The 16,654-nt window shown below is 45.3% G+C and overlaps 1 protein-coding gene across 1 annotated transcript; it reads left to right on the top strand.

Annotated features, from left to right (window-relative positions):
* The first annotated feature begins 1,550 nt into the window (after positions 1-1,550).
* On the top strand, positions 1,551-15,680 carry MLKL (mixed lineage kinase domain like pseudokinase). Its single transcript, XM_081872205.1, has 10 exons — positions 1,551-1,755; positions 4,720-5,184; positions 6,925-7,093; positions 7,245-7,342; positions 7,841-7,976; positions 8,138-8,222; positions 8,973-9,124; positions 11,622-11,671; positions 13,806-13,943; positions 14,866-15,680. Exons 2-10 carry the CDS (start codon positions 4,722-4,724, stop codon positions 14,907-14,909), a joined length of 1,335 nt encoding a protein of 444 aa, XP_081728331.1. The 5' UTR covers positions 1,551-1,755; positions 4,720-4,721; the 3' UTR covers positions 14,910-15,680.
* Positions 15,681-16,654: the final 974 nt, after the last annotated feature.

The following is a 16,654-nucleotide window of genomic DNA, read 5'->3' as shown; positions in this document are numbered from 1 at the left end:
GGTGGGGCAGAAGGCAGGGAAACCAACGACAGGCAGAGCCAACTAATTCTTTCTTTTCCCTGGTGAATTTTAGAAGGGGAACACTGAGAATGATGAGAAGGGGGAAGCTGAAAACCAAGGCTTGAAATCCCCTGGACTGATTTTAAGGAGGTAGGGAGGCAGGTATGGGTTAACTGAGGAAAGACTGAGGACCAGCCTCCACTGCCCATTTCTCACATTTTAAAAGAAGGCTGTAAAAACCCACCTTTTCTCAAAAACTTTTGATGAGCAGGGTATGGGGGTATTGAGAGATGGCCTTTCCCCTTGTACACCCAGTAGATCCCTGTGGTCTGTGGGAGAGTTTCTCCAGCAAGTTCCAAACATCTCAGAAGCCACCTCTGCAGTAACTCAGAGCAAGGCTTTCAGTGTGGCTGCTCCCATTCAGTGCAAGAGCATTTCTGCCCAGTTATGACAAGAGCTCACTCTCTGCACTTTCTGGAAATGGCTGAAGGCATTTTTGTTCTGACAGGCGTTCCCAGCTTGATAAAGGTAAAGGTACCCCTGCCCATACGGGCCAGTCGTGTCCGACTCTAGGGTTGTGCGCTCATCTCACTTAAGAGGCCGGGAGCCAGCGCTGTCCGAAGTCACTTCCGGGTCACGTGGCGAGCGTGACAAAGCTGCAGCTGGCAAGCCAGCACCAGCACTGCACATGGAAACGCCGTTTACCTTCCCGCTATAAAGCGGTACCTGTTTATCTACTTGCACTTAGGGGTGCTTTCGAACTGCTAGGTGGGCAGGAGCTGGGACCGAAAGACGGGAGCTCACCCCGCTGCGGGGATTCGAACCGCCGACCATACGATCGGCAAGTCCTAGGCGCTGAGGTTTTACCCACAGTGCCACCCGTGTCCCCTCCCAGCTTGATAGATGGATCTTTACCTCGAGTGTCTGTCAAGAGTTTTAGTCTTGTTTTAAATGTATTAGTTGTTGTTTTTAAGTGCTTTTTCTCACCCTGTGTGTAAATCACCCAGAGATGGTTTAGAAGCCTAGTAACACATCAATGGTAATAATGATGATGATGATGATGATGATGATGATGATGATGGCTAAGGCAGTATCGCTTTCTGCTAGTAGTTTTAAGGTTATTGTTTCTACTTGTAGTGCTAGCTACAGGCACTTCCAGGCTTTTGCTATTTTTAGGTGGGCATTAACCACAGCCTGGAAAATCCCGGTTGCACAATTAATGTTGCTTTGGAGCTCTTGCATAACAAACCACCTTCTGCAAATATCACACCTGAATATCACACCAGGGCAGAAGCTTAATAAACAAGCTGTCTGGAAAGGACACATTTTTGCTTCGAAAGATTTTAGGAAACAAGTTTGCATTTGAAAACATTGTAGCCACTTGAAAACATTGTAGGCCCCATTAGCTCAAGTGGTGCTTCAGGTTAAGAACAGTTTCAGGTTAAGAACAGACCTCCAGGATGAATTAAGTACTTAACCCGAGGTACCACTGTATACACCTCTCTCCAATAAAATAAAGTCAGTTGAATTTCTGTGTCCAAAGCACTTGGCCTTCCCCTTTTGAGAACTGAAAGTAAAACAGCAGCTCAACCAACGGGAAGGTGTCCCACCCGCCTTCCTAAAGTGCTCGGTCCTCCTTCGACAGGAAGTGAGGCCAACTTCTGGGAAACGGGAAGCTGAGAGTTCAGCAGTTGGAGCAAACTCTTCATCGCACGGCAAGAAGAAAGGGGGGATCCGGAGACCACCGATAAACAGGTAAGCAGGAGCTGGGCGGAGGAGGGCAAGGAATCCTGCTCCCCTGCAAGGGCTGAAATGGGCACTCGGGGCCATATTTAGAGGATTGGGAGACCTCACACAATACACCAAGTAAAAGAAAGAAAGTTTTACCACCAGCCCTCTCCCCCGCCCCTCTTCTTCCCCAACCTTATGCTGTATATAACATTAATGTCTCACACTGTGTGTAACTGATCAGTAGAAAAGACTCTACGAACTGAAAATAGAGACAATGCACATACCTTTGTAAGCCAAGAAAATCTTTAATAAAAATTGCTTAAAATAAAACAAAATAGGGGATGGGAAGGAGAGATTAGTGGACCAGGTGCTGGTCTTTCTGAATTCATACTAAGTGCATTTGTTTCGTTTTATTTGTTCCTTGCATTTATATACCACCTTTTCTTCCAGTGTGGCGCACATGGTTCTCCTCCTCCCCATTTTATCCTTGCAACAACCCTGTGAGGTAGCTTAGGCTGGGGGGCAGTGATAGGCCCAAAGTCAACTAGTGAGCTTCATGGCTGAGTGTGTGTCTGTGTGCAATTAAAGCAGAGAACAGCTGAGTGTGTGCAAATCTTTAACTGCTTTCTGCTTTTCGCTTCTCCCCAATGCTCTGGCCGCAGCTGAATTTCACTCTGACCGTGGATGGCATCTGGCCTCAGGCTGCAAAAGGGAATTTAAAGTAAAGCCAGTCCACGGATGAGGCTAGCTGAAGCATCTGCCTCGTAAGAGGCAGCATCCTGCCCACCACATTGCTTCAGCCCCCTTACGGAACTCGCTTCTCTCTCTCAAGAGAGGGAGGGAATGTTCCAGCTTGTGGTATAAATGGGAAGGGGGAGGGGGTGACACATTCCCATTTTGCGTCAGGTGGTGAAAGGGGATGGGCCACCCATGATCTAACAGCTGTGGGGTGGAGGCCTCCCCATCCCCTCTGGGCATGCTGGATCTCTGCTTTGTACAAATGCAGGGGCACATATTGGGGACTGCAGTTAATCCCCATGAGATTCCATCAGGTGGAAATCAAAAGAGGGATACAGTGGTACCTCTGGTTAAGAACTTAATTCGTTCTGGAGGTCCATTCTTAACCTGAAACTGTTCTTAACCTGAGGTACTATTTCTGGGTTAGCGGAGTCTGTAACCTGAAGCGTCTGTAACCTGAAGCGTCTGTAACCCGAAGTACCACTGTAGTCTGTTGTGAGCTTCCAGGCATGTGAGGGCCAACTTAGGAGGGTAATGGCGATGCTCAGTGCAGCTCTGTGCCACTTTTCCATGCCGCTGACTGAAATATTTTGCAAACGAGGCCTTGGCACCAAGCTTACGTTTTAACTTTAAAAAACAAAACAAAAAACACCTTACCGGATTTCTTCCTGGAAAGGGTAGGTCTGGATCAAATTGCGGGGAAGATGCCAGTGTGGTTGCATCTATTTCCATAAACCACCACGTGTACATTTTTTGTCCTCTTTTTATTAATTGTTATGGTAATGTACATAGGTACCCTAGAACCCTACTCAGCTTCAAAATGCAAAAGAGAATTCCCCAGAGCATGTTCCACCCCTTTAAAAAATATTATTTGGATGATGATGACATATTTATTTATACCCTGCCTTTTTCCCTGATGGGAGTCAAGGTGGCTTACAGATAAAAACATAGTAATATCAATCATTTAAAAACAATTAAATATTGATAGAGTTAAAACTATATACACATATAAAATCTGTTTAAAATATCACCAAAGAAACAGCAAGGCACCAGCCCTCTATCTAAAATCGGTCAATTCCTAAAGGAATTGGAACAAAAAAAATCTTCCCCTGCCGGTGGATGGACAGCAAGGAGGGAGCCAGTCCAGCTTTTCTGGAGTCTGGGAGTAGCCACTGATAAGGCCCTATCCCATGTCCCCACTAAGCATCCCTGTGAGGGTGGCAGGACTGAGAGAATAGCCCTCCCTGAAGATCTCAGGGCCCAGGCAGGTTTGTATGAGTAAATGCCTTTCAGATAACATGTACAGAGCATGTGTTGAGTACAATTATCTAACAACGAAGTAAAGTGGAAATAGGGCAGGAGCACAGAAAGCTCCGCAAGGCACACCCCTCCTTTGGCAATCTTCACAGAACTCTAGCCCAATGGTTGCCATCAATTTGATTTGAATTAATTTTATAATGAAATGATTTTAGAATGTTGTATTATTGTTGTTAGCCGCCCTGAGCCCGGCTTCGGCTGGGGATGGCGGGATATAAATAAAAATTATTATTATTATTATTATTATTATTATTATTATTATTATTATTATTATTATTTACATTTAAATTTGAAACCAGTTCAACTTCCCACTAAAGAATTCTGGTAACTTGCTGTTTTGTGAAGATGCAAGGGATTTTCTGACAAGGCTTGGGCAGCAACCATTTTTATAGTTGCTGTTTGGAATCCATCATGTGGCTGGCCCTACCATCAGGCAGGGTAAGTTGCCTGCTTCAGGCAGCAGAACTTGGGTGTCATGAATGGGCAGCAAGTTGTCGAGCCATGTAATTTAATTTATCAGGGTTGTACTTTTAGGTCCAGGAATAGAGAGAGGTGTGGTTGCCACTTAGGCCAGCAAAATACCTTGGGCTGGCCCCAGGTCTCAAGCTGGTTTAAGGCCACATTCACTCTGTACATTTAAAGTGCTATCTTGTTGGCATCCATCTATCTTAAGAGACAATGGAGTTCACTTCCGGGAGTGACGCACCCTTAACAAACTACAGTACCCAGAATTCTTTGGGGGAAGCCAAGTCTGTTTAAAGTAGTATCATTGCACTTTATATAATGCAGACATTTTCAACAAGCAAGTCTCCACTGGATGGTGGTGATCACGAGCTGTCTTGTGTTGCCCAGCAAATCCCGAGGGAAGCACCTGTGTTCTGCTTTGCTCCACCTGTGTTCTGCTTTGCTCACCATGTCCTTCCTTTCCCACAGTTATGGATACCATCCAGGCCATTCTGAAAGTTTCGGTCACCATCTTTAACCAATGTGAGAAAATGACGGATTGCAATAAGCACAGAGAGCGCCTTGTTGAGCGCATTAAGACCCTCCGGCGGCAGGTTGAGCGCTTGCACCAGGTCTGCACCAGCTTCTCTGATGACCTGGTATTGATGCTGAAACAGACGCTGAACGTCCTGAAAGAGGCCCAGACGAAGCTTTGCGAGTATGGTGACATGCCCCAGTTGCAGCGGTTCTTGAAGGCTAGCAGAATGCTGAAGGACTTTGAAAGAATGAACATAGACATCAGCAATGTCGGTCATGACCTAATGAGGCAACTAGAGATCGAGAAGCTATTAGATGACCGTCAAGACCTCTTGAAATTTAAGAAGCCTCTTGTGACCCAGGAAGGCAGACAGGATCTTGTGGAGGACTGTGTATCTTTGAAGGAGATGAACAAAGGTGCTCCCAATCCTCTGCCTTGGAGAGCAGTGGAGTGGGGAAGGGAACAAACAGACCAGCATTGGCGGGGGGGGGGGGCGGACAGCGATGGTGGCAGCCACCAGCCAGGGGCTTGTCCTTAGGGAGGGATATTTGAGTGGCGGCATGATTTAAGTCACTAGTCTTCAACCTTTTTAGACTCAGGACCTGCTTCTCCCCTAAGAATTATGGGAAGTGTTGTTTGTTAAAGATGCAGAGAGTTCTTGGGAGCCCCCTCCCCCCAGTTCCCTCACAGTTACAGTTCAGAGTGGTTTAACAATCAATCCTTCTTCCCACTGAACTCGAGAAATTGTAGTTGTAGATTTGTGAGGGGGAAAAGGGCCTCCTAACATCTCTCAGCACCCTTAACAAACCACAGCTCCTGGGATTCTTTGGGGGAAGCCACAACTAAAATGCATGGTGAATGTGGCATAATTCAGGCATCAAAAGTCGCCTAGGTGCCCCACTGGCTTCTGGGTGTTTCAGTGTATACAGTAGATCTCCCCCACCCCCTTGGGATAACCACAACCTTACGCTGTGCTCTGTGGCCACCCTGTACCCCAAGAACAAGGAAATACATTTGGCTCATTATCATTTCATTGCTGTGCTCTGAATGAGTGTTGCCTTGTTGGGGCCTTGCTAGGAACTCAAAAGACTCAGAGCACAAATTAAGATGGCAGGTAGCTGGATTCTCACCAACACTGGACCTTGTTAACACACTCAGCCATCTTGTAACCGTGTTTTTTTAATGATTAAAAAGGCCGGAAAGTGGCAGAAGATCTAAGGCTCACTGCAAAAGATTCTGGGTTTGAGCCCCTTCTAGTGCTGCTGTTTCTGTGCTTTTCCATTGAAACCTTTTGGAACCAGAAGTACCTGGCAAGATATAGAGATAACTCACATACCTTGTTTTCCCCGACACCTTCCAAGCTCCCAAGAAGCAGCTTTTGAAGTGAGTGTCTTAAAATCATCCCCAAGCTAATCTCTCAGTTATGGGGGCCAAATGTACTTGCCTTAATTAGAGAGCAGGAGGCCCAGACACATGTCCGAGCCAATTTCAGAGCAAAGCATGCAACCAGATCAGGCAAGCTTCTCAAAGCCACAACTGTCTTTTATTGCTACACCACTTCAGCTTCAAAGCTTATTATTCTGGGTCGTTAACCAACATTAGAAATGAACAAGCATTCGAAGGCCCACCGCATGATCCTTTATAGATGGGAGGGCATTCCACACAGTGGGTGCGACTGCTGAGAAGGCCCTCTGCCTGTTTCCCTGTGCCCTCACTTCTTGCAATGAGGGAACCACCAGAAGGCCCCTCAGAACTGGATCTCAGTGTCCGGGTTGAACGATGGGGGTGGAGGTACACAATGAAGGTTCTGGTACTGGTCTTGCTGCACTCCAAGGAGCCTGGCTTAAATACAGTTCAAAGGGGAGGGGTAGATGACACACAGCTGGCTCAAACATCTCCCCTCCAGAGGAGGCTGACAGCAGCAAAAGGTGAATGTTGGGGAAGACAGTGATGGCAAGTCTCTCTTCCCCAGCCCTCCTGGAAGTACCAGCTGCCGGTGCAGGTCTTATTGCGCTTCCAGTTTCTTTTATTCTAAAATACTGAAACTTGAATATTGCCAGCTCACCATGTGGGGATCTCCAAGTGACTGTGGGCCTCTCTCCCAATTCTGATCTGTTTCCATGGGCTTCTTTCTTACCCCCTTCCATTCCCTCCAGGCCAGGATGCTGCTGCTTCCATGGAAATCACTGAAATACCCAAAAGCCAGATCACCAATGTGACCACCCTGGCGGAGTGTGAGAGCTACACCCTGTGCAGTGGACAGTACAATTATTGCTCTGTGGCCATCAAAGTCTTCAAGAACCCTTTGAATGAGAACAAACCACAGTGAGTGCCTCTCTTTGGTCCTCTTCTTGAGTGATGGGTACAAGTGGCCACCTCTATATTGCAAAGCTAACCTAACCACCCTCAAAGAGGGAACTGATGGGGAGACTTTCGGCTCCATCACAGAGACTGATCTTTCTGTTGCTTCCCCCAGGGATGTGAGGAGCATCTTTTGGACCGAAATCAAGACTATGAAGAAGTTTGAGTCTCCCCACATTGTCCGTCTGTATGGGATGTGCATAGATGAGAGTGGTAAGACCTTTGCTCTTTGTGTGTATATATGTGTTTGGGGGGAGGCGGGAGGTAAGAATTCATCCTTCCACAGTAGTTAATGCATGTCTGTATTTAACTTTCTTTATGTGGTTTTTACTGTATGGTTTTATGTATTTTTTTGTGGTAAACTGCTTTGATGTTTTTCATGAAATAGCAGTTTCTAAAATATATTTTATAAATAAATGAAACAGAAGAAAGAATACACAGCCAGATATTGAACCAAGAAACGTCCATTGTATTCATATATGCTTTTGGTGCAGTGCTGTGCCTCACCCTCAACTTCACAGGAGCGAAGTTTTATTTCAAATAGCACCAGGTCTTCCATTTAGCCTCTCCTGACCAGGAATATGTGCTCTCCACTCTCTTTTCATGAATGTCTCAAGGAGCTGAAAACTGTTTGGTAGCAGAGCACAAAAGACAAAGACAGCCACTGACTGAAATGGAGCAGCAATTCATCAATTGTCTTCTTTGCCATAGGCTTCCCTCCTGAATACTCCATCATCACGGAATATTGTGAAAAGGGTACCCTGAGGCAAGTGCTGAAAAAGGAGCCTGACCTATCCTGGAAGATTCGCTTGGAAATGGCAAAGGATGCTGCCATCGGCCTGTACAGGTACACAGAGCCTGGCTAGAAGGGGGAACGGACTCTGCCGTTGTGTTTGCACAGCACCCTCCCACTCTCCCTCCAATAAGTGGCAGTGACTCTGCTGTCTGGAGGTCAGGTACACAGAGTGTTGGCTTTTTCCTCCACTTCTTGGCTCTTTTTGACTGCAGGTTGCATCAGACGGGGGACAAGCCTCAGGTGCATTACTGCATCAACAGCACCAGGTTCCTGGTTGACAAAAACTACTGTGTAAAGGTGAGAGCTGTGTAAAGGTGTCATGGCTTCAAAGAAGGCTTAGAAAGGCATATCTGCCTTGCACACTTTCAGTGGCTTAAGGATCATTTTCACCCTCCAAGGAAGTCCGGAAACTGGAGACCTGCAGGGAGGGGCTGATTATTGGACAGGTCTGCCCAATATATTCCATGAAAGGTAAAGGGACCCCTGATCATTAGGTCCAGTCGTGACCAACTCTGGGGTTGCGGTGCTCATCTCGCTTTATTGGCCGAGGGAGCTGGCGTACAGCTTCTGGGTCATGTGGCCAGCATGACTAAGCTGCTTCTGGAGAACCAGAGCAGCGCGCGGAAACACCGTTTACCTTCCCGCTGGAGCGGTACCTATTTATCTACTTGCACCTGGACGTGCTTTCGAACTGCTAGTTTGGCAGGAGCAGGGACAGAGCAATGGGAGCTCAAATACCCATACCCACCTTCAAATGTCTGCATCTCTAGCTGGGTGTGTGTGTGTGTGTGTGTGTGTGTGTGTGTGTGGCATTCCTGACCCTTGGCTACAGAGCTAGAGTCATAGAATTGGGAGGGTCCCCCAAAGGTCATCTACTCCAACCCACTACTGCTGTGGGTACCAGCCTCCCTGGTAAACAGCTATCCAGCCACCCCCTTCTGAGGCACACTCTTCCTCAAAAGAGCTCGTCCTGTCAGGATGCTCTCTTCAACATTTAGCCTTAACCCCATTTTCCTGATCACACAACATTCTCCCTGCTCTTCTCAGCTCTCTGGGTTTGAACTGAGTCAGACGGTCTCTTCCATCAGAAGGAAGCCCAAGGAGAAACCAAAAAAAGAGGTCAGTGCTTCAGCCTACATCTGCCCCGAGGGCCTGCGGTCAGTGGAGCATCAATACAACTTGGCCAGCGAAATATACAGGTATTTTATCGCAAAGAACTGCCACACCCCATTTTTATTTATCAGGGGCATCTTCATTCCATTCTTTAACCAAAGAAGCTGCTTTACAAAATCCCATAGTAAGGCAACCCCTGCCTGCAGGCTTATACTCTAAAATAAATAACACAAAAGGAAAAAGGGATGGGGTGGGATGAGGAAAGAAAGCAAGCTCAGGCACCTGTTGGGGTGGAAACAGCTTGAAGGATCGACTGACTGCTGCTACGTGAGAGAAGGTCAAAGGCAGCTGGCCGGTCTGTGGAGGTACTTAGGATCCCCAGAGGACCACAACTTATGGACAACTCATGGGCTGGGTGGACAGAACCAGCCCATGTCTCCTGCATGTGTTAATTAAATGAGATACATGTCATGGCATCATAAAGTTTCTAATTACTTCTGCACAGGGCTGGCATCAAGGGCTGGTGTTGTTGGGCACCTGCCAAGGTCTGAGTTCCTGCAGGGGCACCACTGCCACCTCATGGCCCTGCTTCTCTTCCCTTTGCTGTCGCTGCCAGTTCACCTGCCCTCTCTGAGCAGCTGGAAAGAGGGTGGAGGTGGGACAGAATCCTAGAGAGCCCAAAATATTATTTCATTTAGGTGGGGACAAGTAATTAAAAGAGGGAAGAAGAATGGGAGAAGTGTATGAAGTGGAGTGTAAGGAAATATATCAAAGTTCTGATTTTCCCTGTGATTCTTCTCAAATGTGAAATTCCTTTTTAAAAACCCAACTCATATTTTCATATCAGCCCTCCTGATGTTTTTGGCCTACAACTCCCATGATCCCTAGCTAGCAGGACCAGTGGTCAGGGATGCTGGGAATTGTAGTCTCAAAACATCTGGAGGGCTGAGGTTGAGGAAGCCTGATCTAATGCAATACAAAAATGTGATAATAAAACAAAACTTTAAAATAAGCAACCTTCATCACAAAAGTAATACAGTGGTACCTCGGGATGCGAACGGGATCCGTTCCGGAGCCCCGTTCACATCCCGAATGGAACGCAAGATGTGATGGCGCGTGACGTCATTTTGAGCGTCTGCGCATGCGCAAGTGGCAAAACCCGGAAGTAACGCGCTCGAACTTGCTCAACCCGAAGCACATTCAACTCGAGGTATGACTGTAGGAATGGGGAATCAGGACAGAAAGAAGTTTGATGATCCGAGAGACGTTTTTTTTGGCAAGCCTCCAGAATCTCTCTTTTATTGAGTATTAAAAACATTGCCACCAGTGTGCTAGTAGCTGATTGGTTAACATAAAGACAAAGAAACTCATTGCTGATTGGTTAACATTTGCATAAGGCGGGTACAAGGCAGGATTACATATATACATTAATCTTTAATAGTTCAAAGACTGTTAAACAAGGTAGAGCTTAGACAGGTATGAAAGCTCTTAATCCACTTATAACTAAGATTGATTATAATACGTCTAAAGCAATTACTAATGTTATGATCATAACATAAGAGCACATAATCAATTATATATTGAAGAAGAATATATCAGGGTAAACTTTAGATGAACTAAGGAAAAGAATGTTGTGCATGGTACATCTTTGGTATGTGCAAAGAGGGATTATAAAGATAGCTATAGGATTAAAAGGTGAAACTTGAGTGTTTCAAGAAAGGCAAGAAGGGAGGGCAATAGTGATTCCCAGAATCTCCCAGAATCTCCCAGAATGCCACACAGAAAAGAACCAATGTTTTACTATACTGGTATAGAAAGAGAACATCCTTTCAATGACTGTATTCAATGATCATTAGAATAGTATAAAATAATAATACCAACATATAAAAGTTAAACAGAAATCCACTCAACAGTTACAATAAATAATTTCTAAACTATAATCAATAAAACAATGGCAAGCCACAGTACATAAAATAATACAATACAAATAGAGAAGCAGAGACTAGAGGGTGGAGCAAGGCAGGTGGAAGGAGGCCTTGCCTGACGAAGTCTCTCCCCTCACAGTTCTTCCTCCAGGACCAGCTCCCTTATGAGGACTCCTAGGGCCGGAGGGTCGGGCAAGGCAGGTGGAAGGCAAGGCAGGTGGAAGGATCTTCCTGTCCACCTGGAAATGAATAGGCCTCCATGCAGGACTGACCTGCTCATAAGGCGAGGTGAGGCAATGGCCTCAGGGTAGCCGGCTCTGGACAGTTGGGCGGGGCAGCAGAATCTTCTCCAACGCCCACCCATAGGTGTGAGCAATGCTGGGTGTGCATTGGAGGAGGAGCAGGTGGCATGGTGCACATGGCATCTTCTGTTTCCACTTTCGCAGCAAAGCATCCTGGCCAGCCCTGCATCCCTGAAGAGTGGCTGAGCTGGTAAACTTTGCTATCTTCCAGCTGTGGAGGTTCTGTGACATCGCATTCCCTAGGCATGGCTGAAAGCAGGCAGAGAGCCCACCTGCCATCTGCTGGCCATAGCCTTGGGGGTATAGGTCAAGCATATCATTGCATTCACACCACAGACGTGTTTGCTTCGTTTCAGCTTTGGGATTGTCCTGTGGGAGATCGCAACTTGCAAGATCCCATTTGAAGGTGAGGCATGGATGGGGGCAGGGTTGGGGCTCATTCTTTTGGGAAGGGATCAGCAGGCAGGCTCTGCAGACTTAGGAGCGCAACTGAGACTACAATCCGAAGCTGCTAGGGGAGAGGGGCTGTTTTTCAGAAGCCGTCCGAGATTCCTTGCACTTCCCTTTACATGCAAATATTACAGACTGGCAAAGTGTAATTCCTGGTGAAATAGATGTAACTGCTCAGCTTCAATCTGGTAAAGCTCCAGGCTCCTCCTCTATCCTACCTGGTCAGTTAAAATCTATCCTAAAGTGCTGAGCACCTATTACCGTACTTTCAGTTCTTGGATTATATTTGGATTAAAGCTATAATAATCCCTGTTTAAAAAGCTCAAAGAAAAGGTAGATAGACTTAGCAGGATTAATTTTAGCAGCCTCCTTTCAGTTATAAAGAAGTAATGTGCTGGGTTTTTAATCCAAACTTTTCTGACTTGGGTTGAAGACAACCATCTCCCATGGGAGAAACAGATTCATCTCAGAGCAGGTCAGTGTATTATTTGTTGCAGTGTATTAGCCCACATTGCAGAGAGAGATACATACCTCATTTCCTGGCAGTAGGTTTTTCTCTTACTTCCATTGATTTTAAGTCAGCTTTGGACTTGGTTCCAAAGGAACTGTTATGATCCAAATTCAGTAAAACCCTCTGTGGTGAGCTGAGCCTAGGGATAGATGAATATGTCAGTTCCTGCTTCTCTCACTATCTATTTCCACCTCCCCACCCCCAAAGTTCAGGTTACATTTCTGCATCACTGTGCTTTTTTCTTTCTTTTAAAAGTCCTCATGAAAATCCATCAGCATTTCAGTTCACAATATACACATTTTGTATGCATTTTTGCCCAGTATGCACATTTTTGCAAGCATTTCTCCCTCAATACATTTTCACTAATAAATGAATTTTATACACTTTCCTCACACATTTCCTCCACTTTCCTCTCCTTCCTTGGAGGTTTTAAAGCAGAGGTTAGATGGTCATTTGTCATGGATGCTTTAGCTGAGATTCCTGCATTGCTAGGGCTTAGAGTAGATGACCTTCCAACTCTACAATTCCATGATTTTTTTGTACACAGCATTCGGTTGTAGAACTGCATCAAAAAATTCAGAGAGGTGTTAATTTCAAAGGATGGTTATGTCAGTTTTAGTCTGCGTAGACTCTTTGAGATGAATGGACATGACTAACAGGTTTATTAATGTCAATAGGTCTACTTTGAGTAAAACACAGTTGGCTCCAGCCCTAAAATCCTAAGCAAACTGAATTTCTCCCACATCCCTAACTGAGCCATGTGTCCATCCTGCTACTATCCTGAGGAAGTAGGACTCCAAACTTTTGCAAGTACATAGTCAGAATGCCCCTTTTATGTTGGTGGAGGAGGCACTGTGGTAGCATTGTGCTTTCTGGAATGGGTGGGACGACGTGGCACCAAGAGAGCTGGGAAGCCACTGGCGCCAACCTGGAGTCTCCTTTCTTCACCCCATCCTCATGCAGATTAACACAGTGCTGTTGCTGCTGGGAGGACACCGCTGCTTCCAGCCACACATTCCAAGAGTCACCACTAGAGCACAGGTCTCTGTGTGGTTTGGTATCATTTCCTGACCTGCTTTCCCACTGCAACTCTCTTCCCCAGCTGCTTGTCTTCTTATGAAATCCGAGACAAGGGAAGATAACACATCTAGATCCCAGTAGGTGTGTGGAAAGGATTGGAGCAGAACAGGGGCTGGCAGGGAACTGCTTATGTACTTACCCCGTCACTTCTCCTTTGAAACTTGAATGCCCTCCCGCAGCAGATTTCATAACAGTTTTGGTCCCTGCCTTTGCAATCAGTGTTCATTGGGGCCTAAGAGCAAGGAGTAGGGTTGTATATCTCTCTGTGTGTCCACATGGAGCCACCCAGGCCCAGATTCCTATCCCTGGCTGGATCTACACAGATATAAAAAATGCTATGGGAGAAAAACGCACTCTCTCTATATAGAGCTCCCAATGGAATTTGCCATTGACTTTGGATTGCAGCTCTACAGCCCCATCTGGTGTCAGATTTTTATAGCGCATTTATAACATTATAATTGTAGCTGTGTAGCTGAGTCTCCTGTGATTATTAACTCAGGTTGCACTGCAAAGGAGATCCGTGATAAGGTTTGCAATCAGGAGCAAGAACCTCTGGGAGACGACTGCCCCCCACGTCTGCGGGACGTCATCAACAAATGCCGGGATTTCGACCCTTCCCAGCGGCCAACTGCTGAAGGTACCAGTGACCTGGCCTGTAGCAGGTCTTGGGGACCAGAGCTGTGGGCATGGCAGCTAAAGGGATCCAAATCATCATACCCTATTCTTCCTCCACAAGCAAAGCAAAACTGGCATAGGTAGCCTCTCCCTGCCCTCCCCTTGCTTGGCCTCACTATTTGGAATGTTCCATTCTTTTCTTTTAAAAAAAGGTAACTCGCAACTTATGCACATTTAACTTATGCACATTTAATTCAGCTTTAAGCACATGGCAAACAAACAAACAGGGAGGGGGGGAAAGTTCAGGAAAAAAGAATTTGGCAATCCTACTTGTCATTGAATGCAGTGTGTTTTGACTATACACAATTTTTGCCTTATGTGCTATCCCCGAAATGTAACCCCCATGAAAGATGAGAGTTGTCTATACTATCCAACAAGCACCAGACAACAATAGCATACAGAAAAGGGAAACAAAAGCAAGCAACATGTCCCCACTCAGTAAAAAAGCAAACAAGCAGGCAAAACAACAGGACATACCTGTGTGCCCTGCAATGGTCTAAGACAAATGCAATATACATCTGAAAACTAACTGTGTTAACAAAAAAATACTAGAAGCAATACACCTAGAATTAAGACACCAGGCCCCTCCAAAACAACACAACAATAAGCAACAATGGTGGTGGTAGTGTTCCTCTGGGTAAGAATTAATAAAGGAAATAAAAGGGTAACCAATCCTCATGGAACTTGTCTCTATCAAGTTTCATCCCTCACGACTTTACAGTGTTGCTTTAACTTGCAGTTCTGCAAAAGTAATTGATAAAGTAGCTCATCCACAAAAATGCAATCTCCATTTGAGCAGCTACCCAAAGGTGAAGTGTTAACGATTAAAATATTACACTTTTATTAACTCCATTCTGAAAACCAGCTTGCCTTTGTTTTTGCAGCGATTGTGAACCAACTCATTGTTCGTGACCTTTTGAAGGAGTGAGAGCCTGACCACATGATGGGGGACTGGAATACAAGAACTTGTTCTCAGCACCATCTTGCAGGGCCACCCTGAGCATCAGCACAAAGCCAAGACCTTTTCCCAATGGGCATGTGCCTACAGCCCTTGGTCAAATTGGCGCACTGTCATAACTTGTTAATTTGGGCCTGGTTCACACGCAATGCTGTTTAACTGTGGTTTGTTTACTGCTAGCAAACCACAGTCTCGATCCATGGTCTGCTATTATCTTATAAACCTTGGTTTGTCTTCACTATGGCTCAGTGTTACAGGTGAACCCAGAATCCTTCCTTAGCTATGATTTTTTTAACCACCCCACCCCAGATGCTCATCAGATTCAGCAGCAGTAAGTTTTATTATATGGTCACAGACCTGGAAAACTAATCCTTACAAAGGCATGAGGCAAGAGCTGCTGGAAAACAAAACAAACTATGGGAAAAGGACAGCTGGTGGTTCACTCAGGGCTTCTTGTGTACATGACTTTGCATTATACTATTTGCACATTATACAAATTGTGGCTTAGTGTTATATGCGAGCATAACCTTAGTAAGCTTTAATGCACTGTTGCTTCTTACAAGCCAGCTCAAAGATTTCTTTTGGCGGAAATGGTTGCCCCACCCCAACGGAAATCAATGCATGTTTTTAGATCTATTAATTAGCACAATACGAATTCCAGACCCAATGCTTCATTCTTCAAACTTAACTAGGGGTATTGTGAGGTGTTCTGTAATTCAATAAAATTATACTGAACCCATAGTAGGAATTTTCTGTGTGTTCTTCTGACCACAGTTTAAAGAAGGATGATATGGAGCCAGAAAGAGCATGTAAGAGGGCAATCAAAATAATGTCCTATGAGAAAAGACTAAAACGAGTTGGGGGCGGTTGACCTTGAGCTGGCCTCCCATGCAAATTTTTCTGCTACTCCCCCCCCCCAACCTATTTTTGGCATAAGCGACAACAATAAAAATAAAATAGATACAGTAGCACTGGAATGGATAGAGCCCAATGCTCTGATGGAGTTGCTGCAATGATGGGTGCCAATCTGAACTTTTTCTTTGGTTTATTTCTGGAGATCATGGCATCAATGTAGTGGGCATAACTTGATATAAAAAAAACCCATTATGAACTGTAGTGATTCTGGTACTATTCCTTACCTTAAACATGTCCTGGAATGTATGAGTAAGTACCCTGAAATCTTAACACTTAATCTAAAGACCAGCACACTAATCTATGCTACCAGCCAAGTTTGATTATCATCTTCTGTAGGAAAAAATGGGAGTTCTGCAGACATGCTTCAGCAAGGTAAACAGAATAGCAAACAGAAATAAAGAAAGGTACAAAATGGAATAAAGATGTTATAGCACACACTCATCTGGGAAGACCCCTCCCTTCTCCATATGGTAATATTGACCCAATATTTTGCAGGTTTTCAATTGTTGGGTTGCTCACATGCTTCAGCCCATTTTTGCTTTAAAATCTCAAGGACCGGTTTCATGTCTCGCTGGACCATGGATCAGGTAATTGGTAATTTTTCCTACAGAAGATGATAATCAAACAAAATGGAATAAAGATGTTATAGCACACACTCATCTGGGAAGACCCCTCCCTTCTCCATATGGTAATATTGACCCAATTTTTTTTTAGGTTTTCAATTGTTGGGTTGCTCACATGCTTCAGCCCATTTTTGCTTTAAAATCTCAAGGACCGGTTTCATGTCTCGCTGGACATTT

This window comes from Podarcis erhardii (genome assembly GCF_964252035.2).
Source record: "Podarcis erhardii genome assembly, chromosome: 7".
Taxonomy (NCBI): domain Eukaryota; kingdom Metazoa; phylum Chordata; class Lepidosauria; order Squamata; family Lacertidae; genus Podarcis; species Podarcis erhardii.
This window is presented reverse-complemented; position numbering and strand designations above follow the sequence as displayed.